The sequence below is a fragment of the Erpetoichthys calabaricus genome, chromosome 2 (assembly GCF_900747795.2).
Source record: "Erpetoichthys calabaricus chromosome 2, fErpCal1.3, whole genome shotgun sequence".
Taxonomy (NCBI): Eukaryota; Metazoa; Chordata; class Cladistia; order Polypteriformes; family Polypteridae; genus Erpetoichthys; species Erpetoichthys calabaricus.
The window spans coordinates 171,916,523-171,934,063 of record NC_041395.2 but is presented as its reverse complement, the minus strand read 5'-3'; the positions used below and the strand labels follow the sequence as shown (position 1 = coordinate 171,934,063).

The 17,541-nt window shown below is 39.0% G+C and overlaps 1 protein-coding gene across 1 annotated transcript in view; it reads right to left on the bottom strand.

The window, feature by feature from the left end:
- Positions 1 to 17,541, bottom strand: part of LOC114646549 (protein IWS1 homolog) — a 69,423-nt gene that overhangs the window by 49,475 nt on the left and 2,407 nt on the right. Inside the window, 6 exon segments of the mRNA XM_051922567.1 lie at positions 7,334 to 7,393; positions 11,080 to 11,972; positions 12,011 to 12,093; positions 12,289 to 12,393; positions 12,435 to 12,605; positions 12,608 to 12,655. Coding sequence (XP_051778527.1) covers positions 7,334 to 7,393; positions 11,080 to 11,972; positions 12,011 to 12,093; positions 12,289 to 12,393; positions 12,435 to 12,605; positions 12,608 to 12,655 — 1,360 coding nt within the window.

Sequence of the window (17,541 nt, the reverse complement as noted above, 5' to 3'; positions counted from 1 at the left end):
AGTTAAGTGCCAGCTTAACTGAAAAATTAAAGAAAACATACTAAGTTTTAAAAAAAATCAGTTTTAACGGGTAAAGATGCCGACGAAAGAAGAGAAGCAGCGGGACGCTAGGGTCAAGAGCTGCTCATTAAGCAGCAAGCTCATCAACCTCTGAGCAAACGAATGGTAAACGTACAGAGAAAGAGGATAAATACTATGAATGGTCATGTCAAGTGTATTCACTCCACGTTATCGTGCAGTGCGCTGTTACTGGTATTTTGATAAAAGAATCTGAATAACATATAAGAAGCGTATAAATTATTAAACAGTAAAACATTAACATTTAAGAAGTAAAGATACATTGAGTACTACTGTAGTGCTTTCGGGTATAGTACATTTTTTGTTTGCCCATTACATGCATAAATGTATACATTTTTTGGTGTACCTACCCAAGAACACGCGACATGACCCGGCAGTTAAAAATTTATCGCTCCAGCAATTTTAACTCTGTTACAAAGTCATCTAATATGGTATTGCAAACGGCAGCGGGGAGCGTTTCTATAAACTCAATTTAAACTTACTGTTTACACCGTGCTTTGAAGATGCATAGTATGCGACACGTGTTTCGCCGTAATTGTGGGCTCATCAGGAGTACACAGTCACTGCACTCCCTTACGGGAATCGATCCTCGGACGTAGAGGCGAAGCCCCTAACGTTGTGCCACGGCGTGAGGTTCGTTCATTTGACAGCATATAGATCGGGGGTAATTACATTGCAGGCATTCGTAGTCTGATTCACAATCTGATTGTATGGGTGGTTACCTACCAGGTAACGCTTGTGGTTGGTGAGCAAGTCGGCTAACTTCTGTCACGGTGCCCTCTTTCAGTTGCGAGAAGCAGATCATACAATGGTTGAAATAGTTTAATATATATAGCAAAATCACCGCGCTTCGCAGGGGCGAATATGGTATTGCAAACGGCAGCGTTTCTATAAACTTAAAGTTACGGTTTATACCGTGCCTTGTTTCATATTCTTTTCCTACCTTATCAATTGTGTAATGTGTTTTTTGAACAGGTTTGATTCATGGAAGAGATCACTCCTGCTGCGTTCAGTCACTTCACGTGAGCCACTGTCTTGTGTGATGTTGCGATGTCCACGGGTTTATTTAATGTTAGCTAAGACCCGGCAGTTAAAAGTTTCTCGCTACAGCAATTTTAACTCTGTTACAAAGTGATGCAAACTCTCGTTTATACCTCGTGTCTTCTCATTAAACTTGTATCTCGCGAATATGGCATTGCAAACGGCAGCGGGAGCGTTTCTATAAAGTTAAGGTTACGGTTTACACCGTGCTTTTTTATACCTCGTGTCTTCTCATTAAACTTGTATCTCGCGAATATGGTATTGCAAACGGCAGCGGGAGCGGTTCTATAAAGTTAATTTAGACTTACGGTTTACACCGTGCTTTTTTATACCTCGTGTCTTATGAAGATGCTTGTATGCGTCACTCACTCGCTTCTTATTGTTTCGCTGCCTTGTCAATTGTGTAATGAATGTTTTCTTCTGTGCTCTTTGGGGCTCCTCCTTCTTTTCTACGTACTGAGTTCACAGTCAGTTCACGTGATTACGTGGGAGGCGTGATGACGCGACACGCAACTCAGTCTCCTACGGCCATCTTGCTGCCTACCATTACAGTATATGGACAAAAAAGAGGTTCCAGTTATGACCATTACGCGTATAATTTTGAAATGAAAACCTGCCTAACTTTTGTAAGTAAGCTGTAAGGAATGAGCCTGCCAAATTTCAGCCTTCCACCTACACGGGAAGTTGGAGAATTAGTGATGAGTGAGTCAGTGAGTCAGTCAGTCAGTCAGTCAGTCAGTGAGGGCTTTGCCTTTTATTATTATAGATAAAGGAGAGTTGGGATCCGAGAGACTGTGTTTGTGGAGGGATGGAGAGTTAAGGCGGGTGTTGGAGTCACGTGATCATCTCCCCTCCCATTCACCTCATTTCATTCACTTCATTTCGCTCCAAGCTGAGCTCCGCAGCTGGCGCGGTCTTGCTGTTCACATGGCCAAGTATACGTTGCATGCTCAAGAGTAAGCTCAGCGCACAACTTGGTCATATTACAACCGGAGGGGCGAACTGACAACATGGTATACAAAGAGATCCTTAACAAATAATTATTGGTATAATTTCCCTCAGTTTATTATTTAAAATTTTAAAGCAGTACTTCGCCGCTGCGAAGCGCAGGTATTTTGCTATATATATATATATATATATATATATATATATATATATATATATATATATATATATATGACAGCAAAACTCATAACAATGACAACACAATTACATTGACAATCATGTTATGTTCTTTTTAAAATGTTTCCTTTTCTTTTTCATAACCTCTTTAACACTCTACTTCTCTGCTGCGAAGCGCGGGTATTTTGCTAGTGTTTCAATAAAAGAAAACAGCCATGATTAATTTTTAATACAAAAGTTTTAATAATCACTTGTCTATGCATATTAAATTATTTCATTTAATTTATTGAACAGTTTTGTGTAATTGAAACAACTGAATAAACAGTGAAACATTAATCAGTCAAGAGCTCAAAGTAGTGGTCACAATGCAAATTACCATTTTTACTCGTGTACGACGCACACCCTAATTTTTACAAAGAAAATCACGAAAACCGTTTAGCCCCGTGTACGACGTGTGTTGTGATTGTATAGGAAGCATTTAGGGCACGTTTTCCGCGAAATGCCCTTCTGTTTTTGTTGCATGACGACAGCTTTTCTTTCTTCCATCGCGCATGAGACAGAGAGTGAGAGCCCAAGCAGAAGATGTAAACATTACAGAAAATAATTTCCTCATGTATGACGTGCACCTGATTTTCTAATGCTAATTTTCGGGAAAAAATGTGTGCGTGGTACACGCGTAAATACGGTAGTCTTAGCACTTTGACTGGTTCTGTCAATAAGTTTGCCCTTAGAATGATGTGAAGACAATATTGATTTTCTAGCTATTTACACAGCCAGTTGCTTAAGAATACCACTTTATTGATAACTAGCAAAATACCCGCGCTTCGCAGCGGAGAAGTAGTGTGTTAAAGAGGTTATGAAAAAAAAAGGAAACATTTTAAAAATAACGTAACATGATTGTCAATGTAATTGTGTTGTCATTGTTATAACTGTTGCTGTCTTTTTTTTATATATAGATATATATATATATATATATATATATATATATATTATATATATAATATACACACACACATAAACATTTATATACATATACATATATATACATATCTACATATACACATCTACATATATATACACACATACATAAACACACACAGAAGACTTACTGACTGAAACGGGCTTTCATTGACAATCATGTTACGTTATTTTTAAAATGTTTCCTTTTTTTTTCATAACCTCTTTAACACAGTACTTCTCCGCTGCGAAGCGCAGGTATTTTGCTAGTGTATATATATATATATATATATATATATACATATACACACATACATGCAGTTTTAATAACACAGAAATCAATATAAACATTAACATCATTATCATATGAGAATATGAAGTAATATATAAGAAGCACATTTCATATAAATATAAATTATTAAACAGTAAAATGTTCTTCTGTAATTTGCTACCGTGGCAATTTGTGTGTCTGTCCAGGATTTTAAATGACCTGTACCTCGCAAACCGTTTCACCTATACACTTCAAATGTGGTACACATATAGTACGTCACGTCTACTATCTTTTTATGTTTATTTTATTTTATTGTAGAATCAACTCCTATCTGCGCACAGCAGGGCAGCCGTGTGCGGATGCGTATGGTGTATTCACTCCATGTTATCGTGCATTGCGCTGTCAGTGGTATTTTGATAAAAGAATTTGAACAACATATAAGAAGCGTATAAATTATTAAACAGTAAAACATTAACATTTAAGAAGTAAAGTTACATTAAGTACTACTGCAGTGCCTTCGGGTATACCTCATTTTTTGTTTGCCCATTACATGCTTAAATGTATAAATTTTTTGGTGCACCTACCCGAGAACACGCGACATATAACCGAACGTGGGAGAAGCATGGATTTTAAACACGCGTTGAGTTGATCTGCTGGTCTCCCTCGTGGAATAACTGGTAATGTTTGACTAAAATCTACAGCGAGTAAAACGACATTACCTCCTTATTTTTTTTTTTTACGATCTCTGAGATCTTGCTTTTTTCGGTTTCAAGGCTTTATAAGCTCTTTTATGTTGTATGGTGTACTTATCCCAAACCATCATCTTTGAATGTTGCAAGACTTTCGCCTTGTATGTAGATCGGGGTAATTACATTCATTGCATTCCTAGTCTGAATCACAATCTGATTGTATGGGTGGTTACCTGGCACTGTAGGGTTGCCACCCGTCCTTTAAAATACGGAATGGTGCCGCGTTTGAGAATGAAATTGCGCGTCCCGTTTTGAATCAATACTGGACGGGATTTATCCCGTATTTTTTTATAATTTTTTTTTTAAAGCAGCGTCTCATGCAAATCATCCCACACACATTTTATGAAGATGCCTCCTTTCCTACTTTTGATTGGGTAATACTTGATGTCATCGTTAGTTTGATTGGTGTTTTCAACTGTCCAGTGAGGAGGGCGTGTCTTTTAAGTACAGTCTGCAAAGTGTTGGCACTGAGATGTGGCGTCAGCACCATAGCTGAAGCCCCTAACGTTGCGGTCAGCAAGTCGGCTAACATCCGCCATGTGCCGTCTTTCAGTTGCGAGAAGCAGATCATAGAATGGTTGAAACTGTTGCCCCTAACGTTGCGCCACGGCGTGTGCTTCGTTTATACCTCGTGTCTTCTCATTAAAGTTTTATCTCGCGAATATGTTATTGCAATCCGCAGCGGGAGCGTTTCTATAAACTTAATTTAAACTTACGTTTTACACCGTGCTTTGTTTCCCTTATGAACATGCTTGTATGCTTAAGTCGCTCCGTTCTCAATTGTTTAATTAATTTTTGCTGTTCGCTGTTTGCGGCTCTTCCTCCATTTCCCCCTACTCTTCGTTCTTTTATCTCGCGAATATGTTATTGCAATCCTTAACGGGAGCGTTTCAATAAACTGATTGAAAATAGTTTTGCATTTACCTTTTTAGTAAAAGGCGAGCTTTTAAGCCTGAGAAATCACCCCGTAAATGCAACAGTTTAATTGCACATGTGTTAATATGTATGGTTACACAGTATTAAAAGACAGTTGAACAACGTCAGTTACCTTTGTTCCCGCGTTTTGATAAAAGGTGAGCTTTTAAGCCTGAGAAATCTCACCCCGTAAATGCACACGTTTAATTGCACATGTGTTAATATGTATGGCTTACACAGTATTAAAAGACAGTCAAAAATTAACGTCATTTACCTTCGTTCCCCGCGTGTGACTCGTGCTGTAAATCTCTTCCTTGTTTTTAGTTCACGTGATTACGTAGGAGGCGTGATGACGCGATACGTGACTCCGCCTCCTCCATTACAGTGTATGGACAAAAATTATGTTCCAGTTATGACCATTACGCTTTGAATTTCGAAATGAAACCTGCCTAACTTTTGTAAGTAAGCTGTAAGGAATGAGCCTGCCAAATTTCAGCCTTCCACCTACACGGGAAGTTGGAGAATTAGTGATGAGTCAGTCAGTCAATCAGTGAGTGAGTGAGTCAGTCAGTGAGGGCTTTGCCTTTTATTATTATAGATGATATTCAGATACAGAAAACAAATGTTCACAAGGTTCACCAGTTTGGGAAATGTTAATCTTAAAATTAACTTAGTTAAATTATTCAATACTTACAAAACAAAGTTAACAAAATATGTAATATGGTTACATATTACAAGAAAATACAATGCATTAAAAACTGTGCTTTTCTTTTGCATTACTATTTCTTTTCTTAGAGATATGAAACTCATATTTGTAAAAATAAATCTATTTCCTTCAACAAAGAGAAAAAAGAATATTGAAACATTCATTAATACTCCATTCCAGATCAAGAGGATACCATAAATCAGGACAGACTGAAAAAAACACTTAAATATGTATCATGGTTATGAATCATAGTCTCATAGGTTTATTTACTTACTGTATGTGTTTTTAATTGCAAGTTCTCATAGAATGTATTGTTAATGAATCAGAAAATAAATCTATCTTACCCTTCAGCCCAAATGGATGGAAACATTAGTATGATCAATTTGCACTGATTATTATCTAGTTTTATTGGTTCCAGTATAATATAGGCTACATTAAGTAACATACAATTAATTAAACAACAACATAATACCATGTCTGCTTTGGGGGAAGTCTTAAGTGAGGTATAAAGAATCCATCAATTCCACCCTGTGTCATCTGTTCTTTAGCTGCTCAGAGATGTGTAGCACCTGCACAGTGCTGTTTCACGCCAGATATCCCCTTAGGGACAGGGTTAGCTCACTGATATTCTGTATCCAACTCAGATCTATACTTCAATAGCTTCTTTTACGGGCAGACTTGAATTAGCAGATATCACCATAGCAATTTTTACAGTGCGTGTACCATTTTGTCATTTTATTCTGGACATTCCACTTTTTTTTTTTTTAACCATTAATGTGTGAACGAAGCAACGATGATGCTGACACATAATCTCATGCAGCGCACAGGGCTTGTCTGTATGCAATGTTAGAGCTCCATAAAAATGTAACTCATTCACACTCTACCTGTGTAACTGGTTTGATTTTATTTGCTCTCATTCTGTTCTCTGGCATTTTGAAGAGCTAGTGTATTTATGAAACTTTGTGTTAGAAAATACAGGACGGATCACGTTTCTTATTGATTCCGTATGGTACATAGTATTTTATGTTCCAGCAAAGGACAATCCCGTATTATAAGTAATGGGTAACAACTCCACTGACCGCTATTGTGTGAATTAAAATGATTCAGAAACAAAACAGAAAGCAATCAGGTGCTGGTGACACGCTGCTATTATTATTAGACTGGATTCATCTGGCACTGCTTCATTAACAACATGTGAAGTGCAGTCAAATTAACCGGATTAAATTAATGCATTAGGGGTTGCATTAAAATTGCAGAAATTTTAACAGCTATTAATCAACAGATATGCTTATATATTTTTTATCTAACAATTCACTGCTTATACAAAAAGATATTTTTGTAAAAAATTTGTTTTACGGTTTTAGTCTTCCACTTTTTGGTAAAAGACTATGTTTGAGCACATGAACTAATACACGATCAACAGGCAGCATAAAATCAGAAGGGCAACAAAAACGGAGAGGGTAGCTTGGGATGAAGGGCTAACAATGCACTTACGAGATTCTTCTTTTGCTTCATCGTCGTCACTGTCTGACAAAATTGCTTTCTTTCTCTTAGCTGAAACAGAAAAACATATTAAGCAACCAACGAACCCATAAATATCAAACAACCCAAGAGCTATTAAAATGAGAAAAACCCAAATACATACCAACATAAATATGTAAAAGAACTTTTTAACTGCATGTGCTACTTTGTAATATTATAATCCCAAGAATGGACAAGGTCACACAGTGCATTTACAGTATATGCAAACACATAATCGGGTTCAGGCAGAAAACTGTTTTTTTTAATAATCCGCATTTACATCCTTAAGTAATCTTCCAGAGTTCTCCTTTGGCCAAACACTCAGACATCATTAAACTACGCAAAAAAACAGTTAAACATCATTATCAGCCAACATGCAACTTAAAATAAGCATGACACCTATGATAAATTTCTTGTGTTATATAAATGTTTAGTGGAATTGACACTTTATTCATAGGTTTCTATTAACGGGTTGCACTTGGTAAATTCTTTTGCGCTGGCTGTATGGTTGACAGAAGTATACACAAGTATTTTTGCTTCAATAAGATAACTATTGTGTGAGGTTACTATTTACTTTAAAAAATAATTGGACTACTTAATGTATTTTACTTTTAACATGTTACCCTACTACTCTCAGCACTGTACTTTCCCTGATCAACAAAAATTTGGGGATTTCTGAAATACTGAGAGAGATTATTTCAGCCATGAGAAAGAATATTGTGATTGCCCAAACCTTTGCTTCTGGAAATGTTTTTTTGTGGATATAGTAATCCCTCGCTATATCGCCGTTCGACTTTCGCAGCTTCACTCTATCGCGGATTTTTATATGTAAGCATATCTAAATATATAATGCGGATTTTTCGCTGCTTTCGCGGGTTTCTGCGGACAATGGGTCTTTTTACTTCTGGTACATGCTTCCTCAGTTGGTTTGCCCAGTTGATTTCATACAAGGGACGCTATTGGCGGATGACTGAGAAGCTACCTAATCAGAGCACACAGTTAAGTTCCTGTGTGCTGATTAGCTCAGCGACGGAGTGGCTGCATTAACCAGGAAGTCGCATCTCACTCATTCAGCATTAACGTGCTCCTGCTACTGCTTCAGGGGCCGTGTCCAAGCGCCAACAGAAGATGCAAATGATTGCAGAAAAGGTAAAAGTTTTGGATATGTTGAAGGAAGGGAACAGCTACACCGCTGCAGGACACCATTACGGCATCAATGAGTCCACGATTCTTTTTATTTAAAAAAGGAGGAAAAGCATATAAGATCTATCGGCCGCAGTGTCCTTAACCAGGGCGCAAAACGAGTTGGAATGGGACGTGATAAGGCAGTAGTCTGGATGGAATCTGCTTTATAGGGGATTGGATTGAAGAGTGCTGGAAGAAGAACAACGGCGGTGCAACACAGTCGCCTGAAGAGGCTCCTTTAGAAGAGCTGTAACGCTATCCTTTGTTGTGCAGTAAAATTAAACTCATCGTTATCGGACAAGTCCGTCGTGTCATTGTTGGTGAGTAACCATAATTAATTATCTACGTACAGTACTTATTACATGTAGCATAGTTTAGTGTCACTGCACACACATTTTACTGTATACAATTTTTCTTGCATTGTACATATTTATTGCTGGTGGCCTGTCTGTCGTAATTGGCTGTAACATATGTGATATCGGAGACGCTCGATATCTTTAAAATAATATTTAGATTTTACTGTATAGATAAACTGTGTTTACATACATAATTTCAACGAATCTTACCTAATATCTAAGAGAATACAAAGGGTTTATGCTGTATAATTGTGCGGGGAAAATGTTTATAATAGTGTGGGAGAGTTTATAAGGGCTTAAAATATATAAAAAGAACCATATGAACATATGGTTTCTACTTCGCAGGATTTTCACCTTTCGCGGGGGGTTCTGGATCGCAACACCCCGCGATGGAGGAGGGAGTTACTGTACATCTTCCTATGTCTGCTGAAAGCATGTGAAAAGCAAATACATGAGCAGATTGACGGACATGTGCAGAGTACGAATTCCTTAACATCAGTTTTGGTGAAGGGTTTACTTGACCACATAATCAGCTTATTCACGGAGAACTTTACCTTTGTTAATTAGGTGTTTCAGAGGTCAATAACCCGATTTTCCTAATCGGAATAAAGGTTTACATGACATTTCAGAAATCAGGTTTCTGTGAATAATTGGTTTTATTGAAGAACATGCAAACACGGGTAACACAATATATAACTGTTTGTGAAAAGTGTTAAAGTAAGGGATGAAAGGCAGTTTGATGAAATCATGGATTTTTAACCAAGTGCAAAAGCAAGCTTAGACATTTCTCTGCACTTCATAATTAATATTAAAACTACTGTCCCTTCATTTTGTACCCCTTGTGTGTATTAGTTCAGAATATATTAAACAGTTATTCCCAGTTTCAAATAAAAACTATCAGCGTCAGACCCTGGGTGGGGGGGTCGGTAGTATGTATCGTGATCGTGACTGAGAGAATAAAAATGAAAATAAAAAATAAAACAACTTTCACAAGTACTATAAATGTACACCGTCTGTTACAGACACAAACCATATGTATGTGCATACTGTATAATATTATACAATAAGAGCAGCTCACAACTGAAAACGGTAAAATATATGAGGCATATCTTACCGCTACGCCACGGAAGTTGTTGTATCATCCTTGAACCTTTTGTGAAAGTGTTTCTTTGATCTTTGGACTTCAGGCTTCACACATTATATAGTTTATGCCAACATTTTGTCATTTATTACTGAAATATGAAAAAACGTTTCTGTTTTAACATGTGTTTACACAGATTATTGTAGAAATGGAACACACATGAAATGCATGTGTTCCAAATAATCGATCTATTATTTCCACTCTAAAACTCCAGCATTTCACACCCAGATAATCAATCAAGGCATGAGCTGGGAGAACTCTGTGCACGTTCTGCAGCTGTGGGGGGATGGATTAGTAAGGCTGCTTGCTGCTTGTCTTTATCGCACATTTATAGACAAAATACGCTGACAGAGATGTGTGAACGGATTTAAGGTGCACTGGACCTAGGAGTTTTTTCATAGGCTCTGTAATTCTAGTGTTAAATCACATCTCTCGTGTTTCAATAAGTAGTTTCTTTGACTTAAAATTATGAAAATATAAATATATAAAATTTGTTATCAACTCAATAATATATTTAAATACCAACTGCACTGAAGGTTTAGCTAACTACTTGATCAACTTGCATTGGATATTCCAGTCTCTTGCAAGATACTGTATATGAAATAAACCAAAATTTGAATGAATGTCCTTAGTATTATTCCCAATTCAATTTTAAATCCAACATATTCTACAAAGGACTGTGTTTTTTCCAGTCTTTCTTATTAAAAATTATTTAGTACATACAAAACAATTTTAAAAATAACTTTTAAGCAATACTTGAAGTACTCAGGGGTGTTGTATCGTGTTAGCCATTATGATTGTAGAGAAAAGCCAAGCAAAATGACACCTTTTATTGCTAACTAGAAAGATTACCACTATGCAAGCTTTCGAGGCAACTCAGGGCTACATCTTGCCTGAAGAAGGTGGCCTGAGTTGCCTTCGAAAAGCTTGCATAGTGTAATTCTTTCTAGTTAGCCAATAAAAGGTGTCATTTTGCTTGGCTTTTCTCTACAAGCAATACTTGACAAATTCAATACAGAGAATGTACTTGTGCATACCTGGTTTTTCTTCTTCTTGATCTCCATCTTCATCACTATCAGCCACTGAGCGGCGTTGTTGAACTTGATCTTCCTCTTTATCACTGTCATCACCTGCTGCAAGCTTGTTGGTTGGTATGTCCTCCTCATCCTCACTTTCAGAACGTTTTTGACGTTTTCGTTTACTTTCATTTTCTTTATCACTGTCTGCATCATCATCAGATTTAATGCGACGCTTTTGCTTAGGCACAAGTTCATTTTCAGAATCAACATCATCATCATTATGCTCAGTGTTCCTGACTGAATGTTTTGGAGTGTCTACATCCTCAGAGTCACTGGCCCTATATTTTGGGACATCCTTGTGACTGCTGCCCTTACGTTCTGGTGAACCTTCATCCTCAGAATCACTGATTCTACGTTTTGTAGCAGCTTTGCTCTCTGAATCACGGACTTTGTGCTTAGGAGCATTCTCTCCATCAGAGTCACTAGCCATACCCTTTTGCACATCTTCATCCTCAGAGTCGCTAACTCTTCGCACCTGTGCATCCTCACCCTCAGAGTCACTGACCCTTCGCTTTGGTGCATCCGCGTCCTCAGAGTCACTGCGCTTTGGCGCATCCTCGTCCTCAGAGTCAATGGCCCTTCGCTTTGGCGCATCCTCGTCCTCAGAGTCAATGGCCCTTCGCTTTGGCGCATCCTCGTCCTCAGAGTCACTGGCCCTTCGCTTTGGCGCATCCTCGTCCTCAGAGTCACTGGCCCTTCGCTTTGGCGCATCCTCGTCCTCAGAGTCACTGGCCCTTCGCTTTGGCGCATCCTCGTCCTCAGAGTCACTGGCCCTTCGCTTTGGCGCATCCTCGTCCTCAGAGTCACTGGCCCTTCGCTTTGGCGCATCCTCGTCCTCAGAGTCACTGGCCCTTCGCTTTGGTGCATCCTCGTCCTCTGAGACACTGGCCTGTCGCTTGGCGCATCCTCGTCCTCTGAGTCACTGGCCCTTCGCTTTGGCGCATCCTCGTCCTCAGAGTCACTGGCCCTTCGCTTAGTGCGCATCCTCGTCCTCAAAGTCAATAGGCCCTTCGCTTGGCGCATCCTCATCCTCCGAGTCACTGGCCCTTCGCTTAGGCGCATCCTTCGTCCTCAGAGTCAATGGCACTTCGCTTTGGCGCATCCTCGTCCTCAGAGTCACGGCCATGTCGCTTTTGTGCATTTGTGCATCCTCATCCTCAGAGTCACTGCCATTGGCTTTTGTGTATCCTCATCCTCTGAGTCACTGGGTCGATGTTTCTCAGCAGCTTCATCCTCAGAGTCACTAGCTATATACTTAGGAGCCATCTCATCCTCAGATCACTATCAATTTGGTTTTGAGATTTCAATTTTCAGAGTCTATCATGCTTTCGTTTGGGAGAATCCTCAATTTCAGAGTCACTATCCTCATGTTTATGAGCATCCTCTTTTTCAGAGCCACTGTCTCTACGACTAGGAATGTCCTCATTTTCTGAGTCACTTTCTGCAGCTCTGGGAGGATCTTCATTTTCTGAATCGCTGGCTATACCATGTCTATGGACGTCACGTGCAGAGCTCCTTCTTCACTTTGCTCATCCTAACAGAAGTCAGAGATAATGGTCACATAACTAAAACTGCAACTCTGTATAACAAGCTTATGTTTTAGGTTCTCTCAAACGAAAATGCACTCAAACATTTTAAGAATTAACAAGCAGATTACATTTTTAATCTCTCTTAATCCAATTTTGGGTCCAGGAAGCCCACCTTAGTAGCACGGAGTGTAATGCAGGTAAATGTTAATCACAGGTCACTTACACATACAACCACACTGTGCCAGTTTTGGACTGCTATTTAACTTAATACCTATGTCTTTTGGTGTGTGGGTTGAAACCTTTAACTACCAGAGGAAAGCACACAGAATCTGAAAATACAGAAGCCTCCAGGTTTGTGATTCAAGCAAAGGAAGATGAATTTGTCTGGCAGATTTAAAGGTAAATGTATTACTACAAAGCTGCTATGGCCACTACATCAACACATATACCAGCAAAGGAAAATATCACTAAATAAATTTAATGTGTAAACACAAGGTCAACCATGTAGCCATAGATGACTATATTCTTCTTAATACATATGATGAATTCCCCCTTCTCATTTGTAGTTACATGGGGAAATCTTTTCCCATCTTGTCAATAACTGAAATTTGGACACTGGGAGGTCTACGGAATTACAAAAAAACTTCAAGAATAAAATGTCTTTACGCTGATAACTATTGATATCGCTGATCACTTCTATGACCAAAATGTATTGGATGGGTTCTATAAAATTTGGGAATTTAAAATCAATCCGATTAAGAGAATATTATTGTATTAAATATCTCTAATTGTTGAATCAGCTAACATATTCAGGAGTTTTTATTCATACACAGTTTAAAAGATTTATTCCAGTTCAACTATAATAATTTACTGAAAGCAAGTAAGCTACATATAAACAGTAAACATGCAGTGTCATAAGCCCCTTGTATTTTTGGTGCTTTTTTTTAGCCATCTGGAAAGTATTCACAGCGCATCACTGTTTTCCACATTTTGTTATGTTACAGCCTTATTCCAAAATGGATTAAATTAATTTTTTTCCTCAGAATTCTACACACAACACCCCATAATGACAACGTGAAAAAAGTTTACTTGAGGTTTTTGCAAATTTATTAAAAATAAAAAAAATTGAGAAAGCACATGTACATAAGTATTCACAGCCTTTGCCGTGAAGCTCGAAATGAGCTCAGGTGCATCCTGTTTCCCCTGATCATCCTTGAGATGTTTCTGCAGCTCAATTGGAGTCCACCTGTGGTAAATTCAGTTGACTGGACATGATTTGGAAAGGCACACACCTGTCTATATACGGTCCCACAGTTGACAGTTCATGTCAGAGCATAAACCAAGCATGAAGTCAAAGGAATTGTCTGTAGACCTCCGAGACAGGATTGTCTCGAGGCACATATCTGGGGAAGGTTACAGAAAAATTTCTGCTGTTTTGAAGGTCCCAATGAGCACAGTGGTCTCCATCATCCGTAAGTGGAAGAAGTTCGAAACCACCAGGACTCTTCCTAGAGCTGGCCGGCCATCTAAACTGAGCGATTGGGGGAGAAGGGCCTTAGTCAGGGAGGTGACCAAGAACCCGATGGTCACTCTGTCAGAGCTCCAGAGGTCCTCTGTGGAGAGAGAAGAACCTTGCAGAAGGACAACCATCTCTGCAGCAATCCACTAATCAGGCCTGTATGGTAGAGTGGCCAGACGGAAGCCACTCCTTAGTAAAAGGCACATGGCAGCCCGCCTGGAGTTTGCCAAAAGGCACCTGAAGGACTCTCAGACCAGGAGAAAGAAAATTCTCTGGTCTGATGAGATAAAGATTGAACTCTTTGGTGTGAATGCCAGGCGTCATGTTTGGAGGAAACCTGGCACCATCCCTACAGTGAAGCATGGGGGCGGCAGCATCATGCTGTGGGGATGTTTTTCAGCGGCAGGAACTGGGAGACTAGTCAGACAAAGGGAAAGATGACTGCAGCAATGTACAGAGACATCCTGGATGAAAACCTTGACCTCAGACTGGGGTGACGGTTCATCTTTCAGCAGGACAACGACCCTAAGCACACAGCGGAGATATCAAAAGAGTGGCTTCAGGACAACTCTGTGAATGTCCTTGAGTGGCCCAGCCAGAGCCCAGACTTGAATTCGATTGAACATCTCTGGAGAGATCTTAAAATGGCTGTGCACCGACGCTTCCCATCCAACCTGCTGGAGCTTGAGAGGTGCTGCAAAGAGGAATGGGAGAAACTGGCCAAGGATAGATGTGCCAAGCTTGTGGCATCATATTCAACAAGACTTGAGGCTGCAATTGCTGCCAAAGGTACATCGACAAAGTATTGAGCAAAGGCTGTGAATACTTATGTACATGTGATTTCTCAGTTTTTTTACTTTTAATAAATTTGCAAAAACCTCAAGTAAACATTTTTTCACGTTGTCAGTATGGGGTGTTGTGTGCAGAATTCTGAGGAAAAAAATGAATTTAATCCATTTTGGAATAAGGCTGTAACATAACAAAAGGTGAAAAAGTGATGTGCTGTGAATACTTTGTGGATGCACTGTATATATATATATATATATATATATATATATATATATATATATATATGCAGCTCACTTCTTAGAACTGCTTCATTTAAATGGTCATAAAAAGCCTAAATAATAATTAATTAATATTCTGTTTTTACGGACATGGAGGGTTATGAGGGGAAAAAAAATGACTAAATTAACCATATCCCCTCTGTGAAACAAAGGAGGGAGTGTTATATTTGTGGTCCACTTTCATCAACTCTGTAGGAACTACGAATTCACAGATATCATATCTCTCTATTATAAAAAAAATCCTGGAAAGGAAAAGCAGGGCAACGATACGTGATCTTCTTGGAAGACACTTAAAAGACCTGCGAGACGCAAACAATATCAAATAACACTCAGTCGTGTAAAGGCACGTAGCACACACAGATCCTGTGCTCTCAGCACATATAAAGCGTACAAGGACAATATGTTCTAGATGAAACGTCAATGAATAAGCAAAGAAGAAACAACAGCGTGGAGAAAGAGACCCAAAAGCGTTGGGGAGAAAAAAAGGCAGATAAGAGATCATGAATGCAGTGGAATTCGAAAGGCTCAAACAATGGTGCGATACACATGCAGAGAAAGGAAAGAATATGAAAGCAGTAAAATTCGAAAGTATTGTAGCATCCCAGCCAGGTTGAAGCCTTTTTTGTTTTAAGTGACTGTTAGGTCCAATTGAAGGAGGGCGGAGTACAGCACGGAAGACTGATAGTAGCGCGACAGCAGCAGAAAGGCAGCAGATGATCCGACGGCACCTCCTTAGCATGCGTTCAGCCCCCACCCCCCCATGACAATGTGAGCAGCATTATACGTCCTGAGAAAGAGATTTAACCATGCCCGGGGCCAGAAATAAAGGACAAGTATTGTTTTTACAACGTCACAGCGAGACACAAAGGCAGTGAGACAATCATTTTAAAGCAAGTCCACGGACGTCTAACCTAGCAGTTGTTGGATTTCTGTTGGCAGACACCTTCATGTGCCTCCCAAGCTCTTAAAACAACGAACAAGAGGACAAGCAAAACATCGCAGCTCGCCAGCAGCAAAAAGCCTGCAGATTATCAGAATGCTTCTCCTTAGCTTGCGTTCAGCCAACCTAACCCTCACCACCCTATTCACGAACGTGAGCGACAGAGATGCACAGTGGCAAAAGGGACAGCTGCTGTACAGGCTTTGAAATGATCGGAGCAGCGAGACAAGCAGAACAAGGCAGCTCACCAGCAGCAGAAAGACAGCAGATTATCCGTCGTCATCTCCTTACGTGCGTTCACCCGCACCCCCTTCACAACGCGAGCAGCGTTATATGTCCTGCGAGAAAGAGATGTAACCATGCCCGGGGACGGAAATAAAGTATTGTTTTTACAAAAGTTTTAAAATAAAAGTGAAAATAATGCATATGTAACAATTCCCATGAAACTAACAATCTCTTTAAATTGTATATCCACTAAACCAAACCCGCGGGTGGGCGAGCGAAGCACCCTAGTTTTAGAAAAGATCATCAAGATTGGAGTTGATGAACTGAAGTTTAGTTAAGAAAATAGTCTTTAGCACAACAATGCTGCTAAAAATCAATCAAAAAACAGCTTAAGTGTAAAACATTTTGTTTGAGAATCAATGAGTCAAAGTACAGATCTTCACCCAACACAGTCAAAATATGAAATATTCAGAGATAAAGTTGAATATTTGGTCAAAACTGCAGATCAATCAGTTTTGTGAAAAACATGGGCCAGAATTCCTCTAAGGAGAGACTGATTCACACTATGAAATGATCGGTTGCACTAAAAGAAAGATTTTACTTACTTGCAAAGGAGTTACTTATTTTTTAATGCATCAATCGACTCCTCTGAGGACTTTTTAGAGAATAAATAAATGTAAGTGCATTTAAGACAGACTAGTTTTCATTGACAGATTTAATAATAAGAATCGCCATTTAAAGGACCTCAGTAATATTTACATATTTTCTTGTACAACATTAAAACAAACTTATTTTTTGTAACTGCTACATAAATACAATGTTAATTTTCAGCTGAAATGCAAATAGTGAAAAAAAGCATTGGCTTTGCCAAGAAAATGGATATGGATCTATTAACAGAACTGATATCTTGAAAACTATTTATTTAACTACAGATCAGCAAATATAAACAACTGAGCAGTGTCTGTCTTTATTGGGTAGGTAGTCTTGGTAGTGATCAGTGCATCACCATCATTTGCAGGCCTGGCTGTTTTAACACACGTCTTCAGCCTAAAAACATACATACATGCCAATATAACATATAAATCTGATTTTTTTTGTCCAGCATGCAAATCCACACCATTGAACCCATCTCTTGCAAAT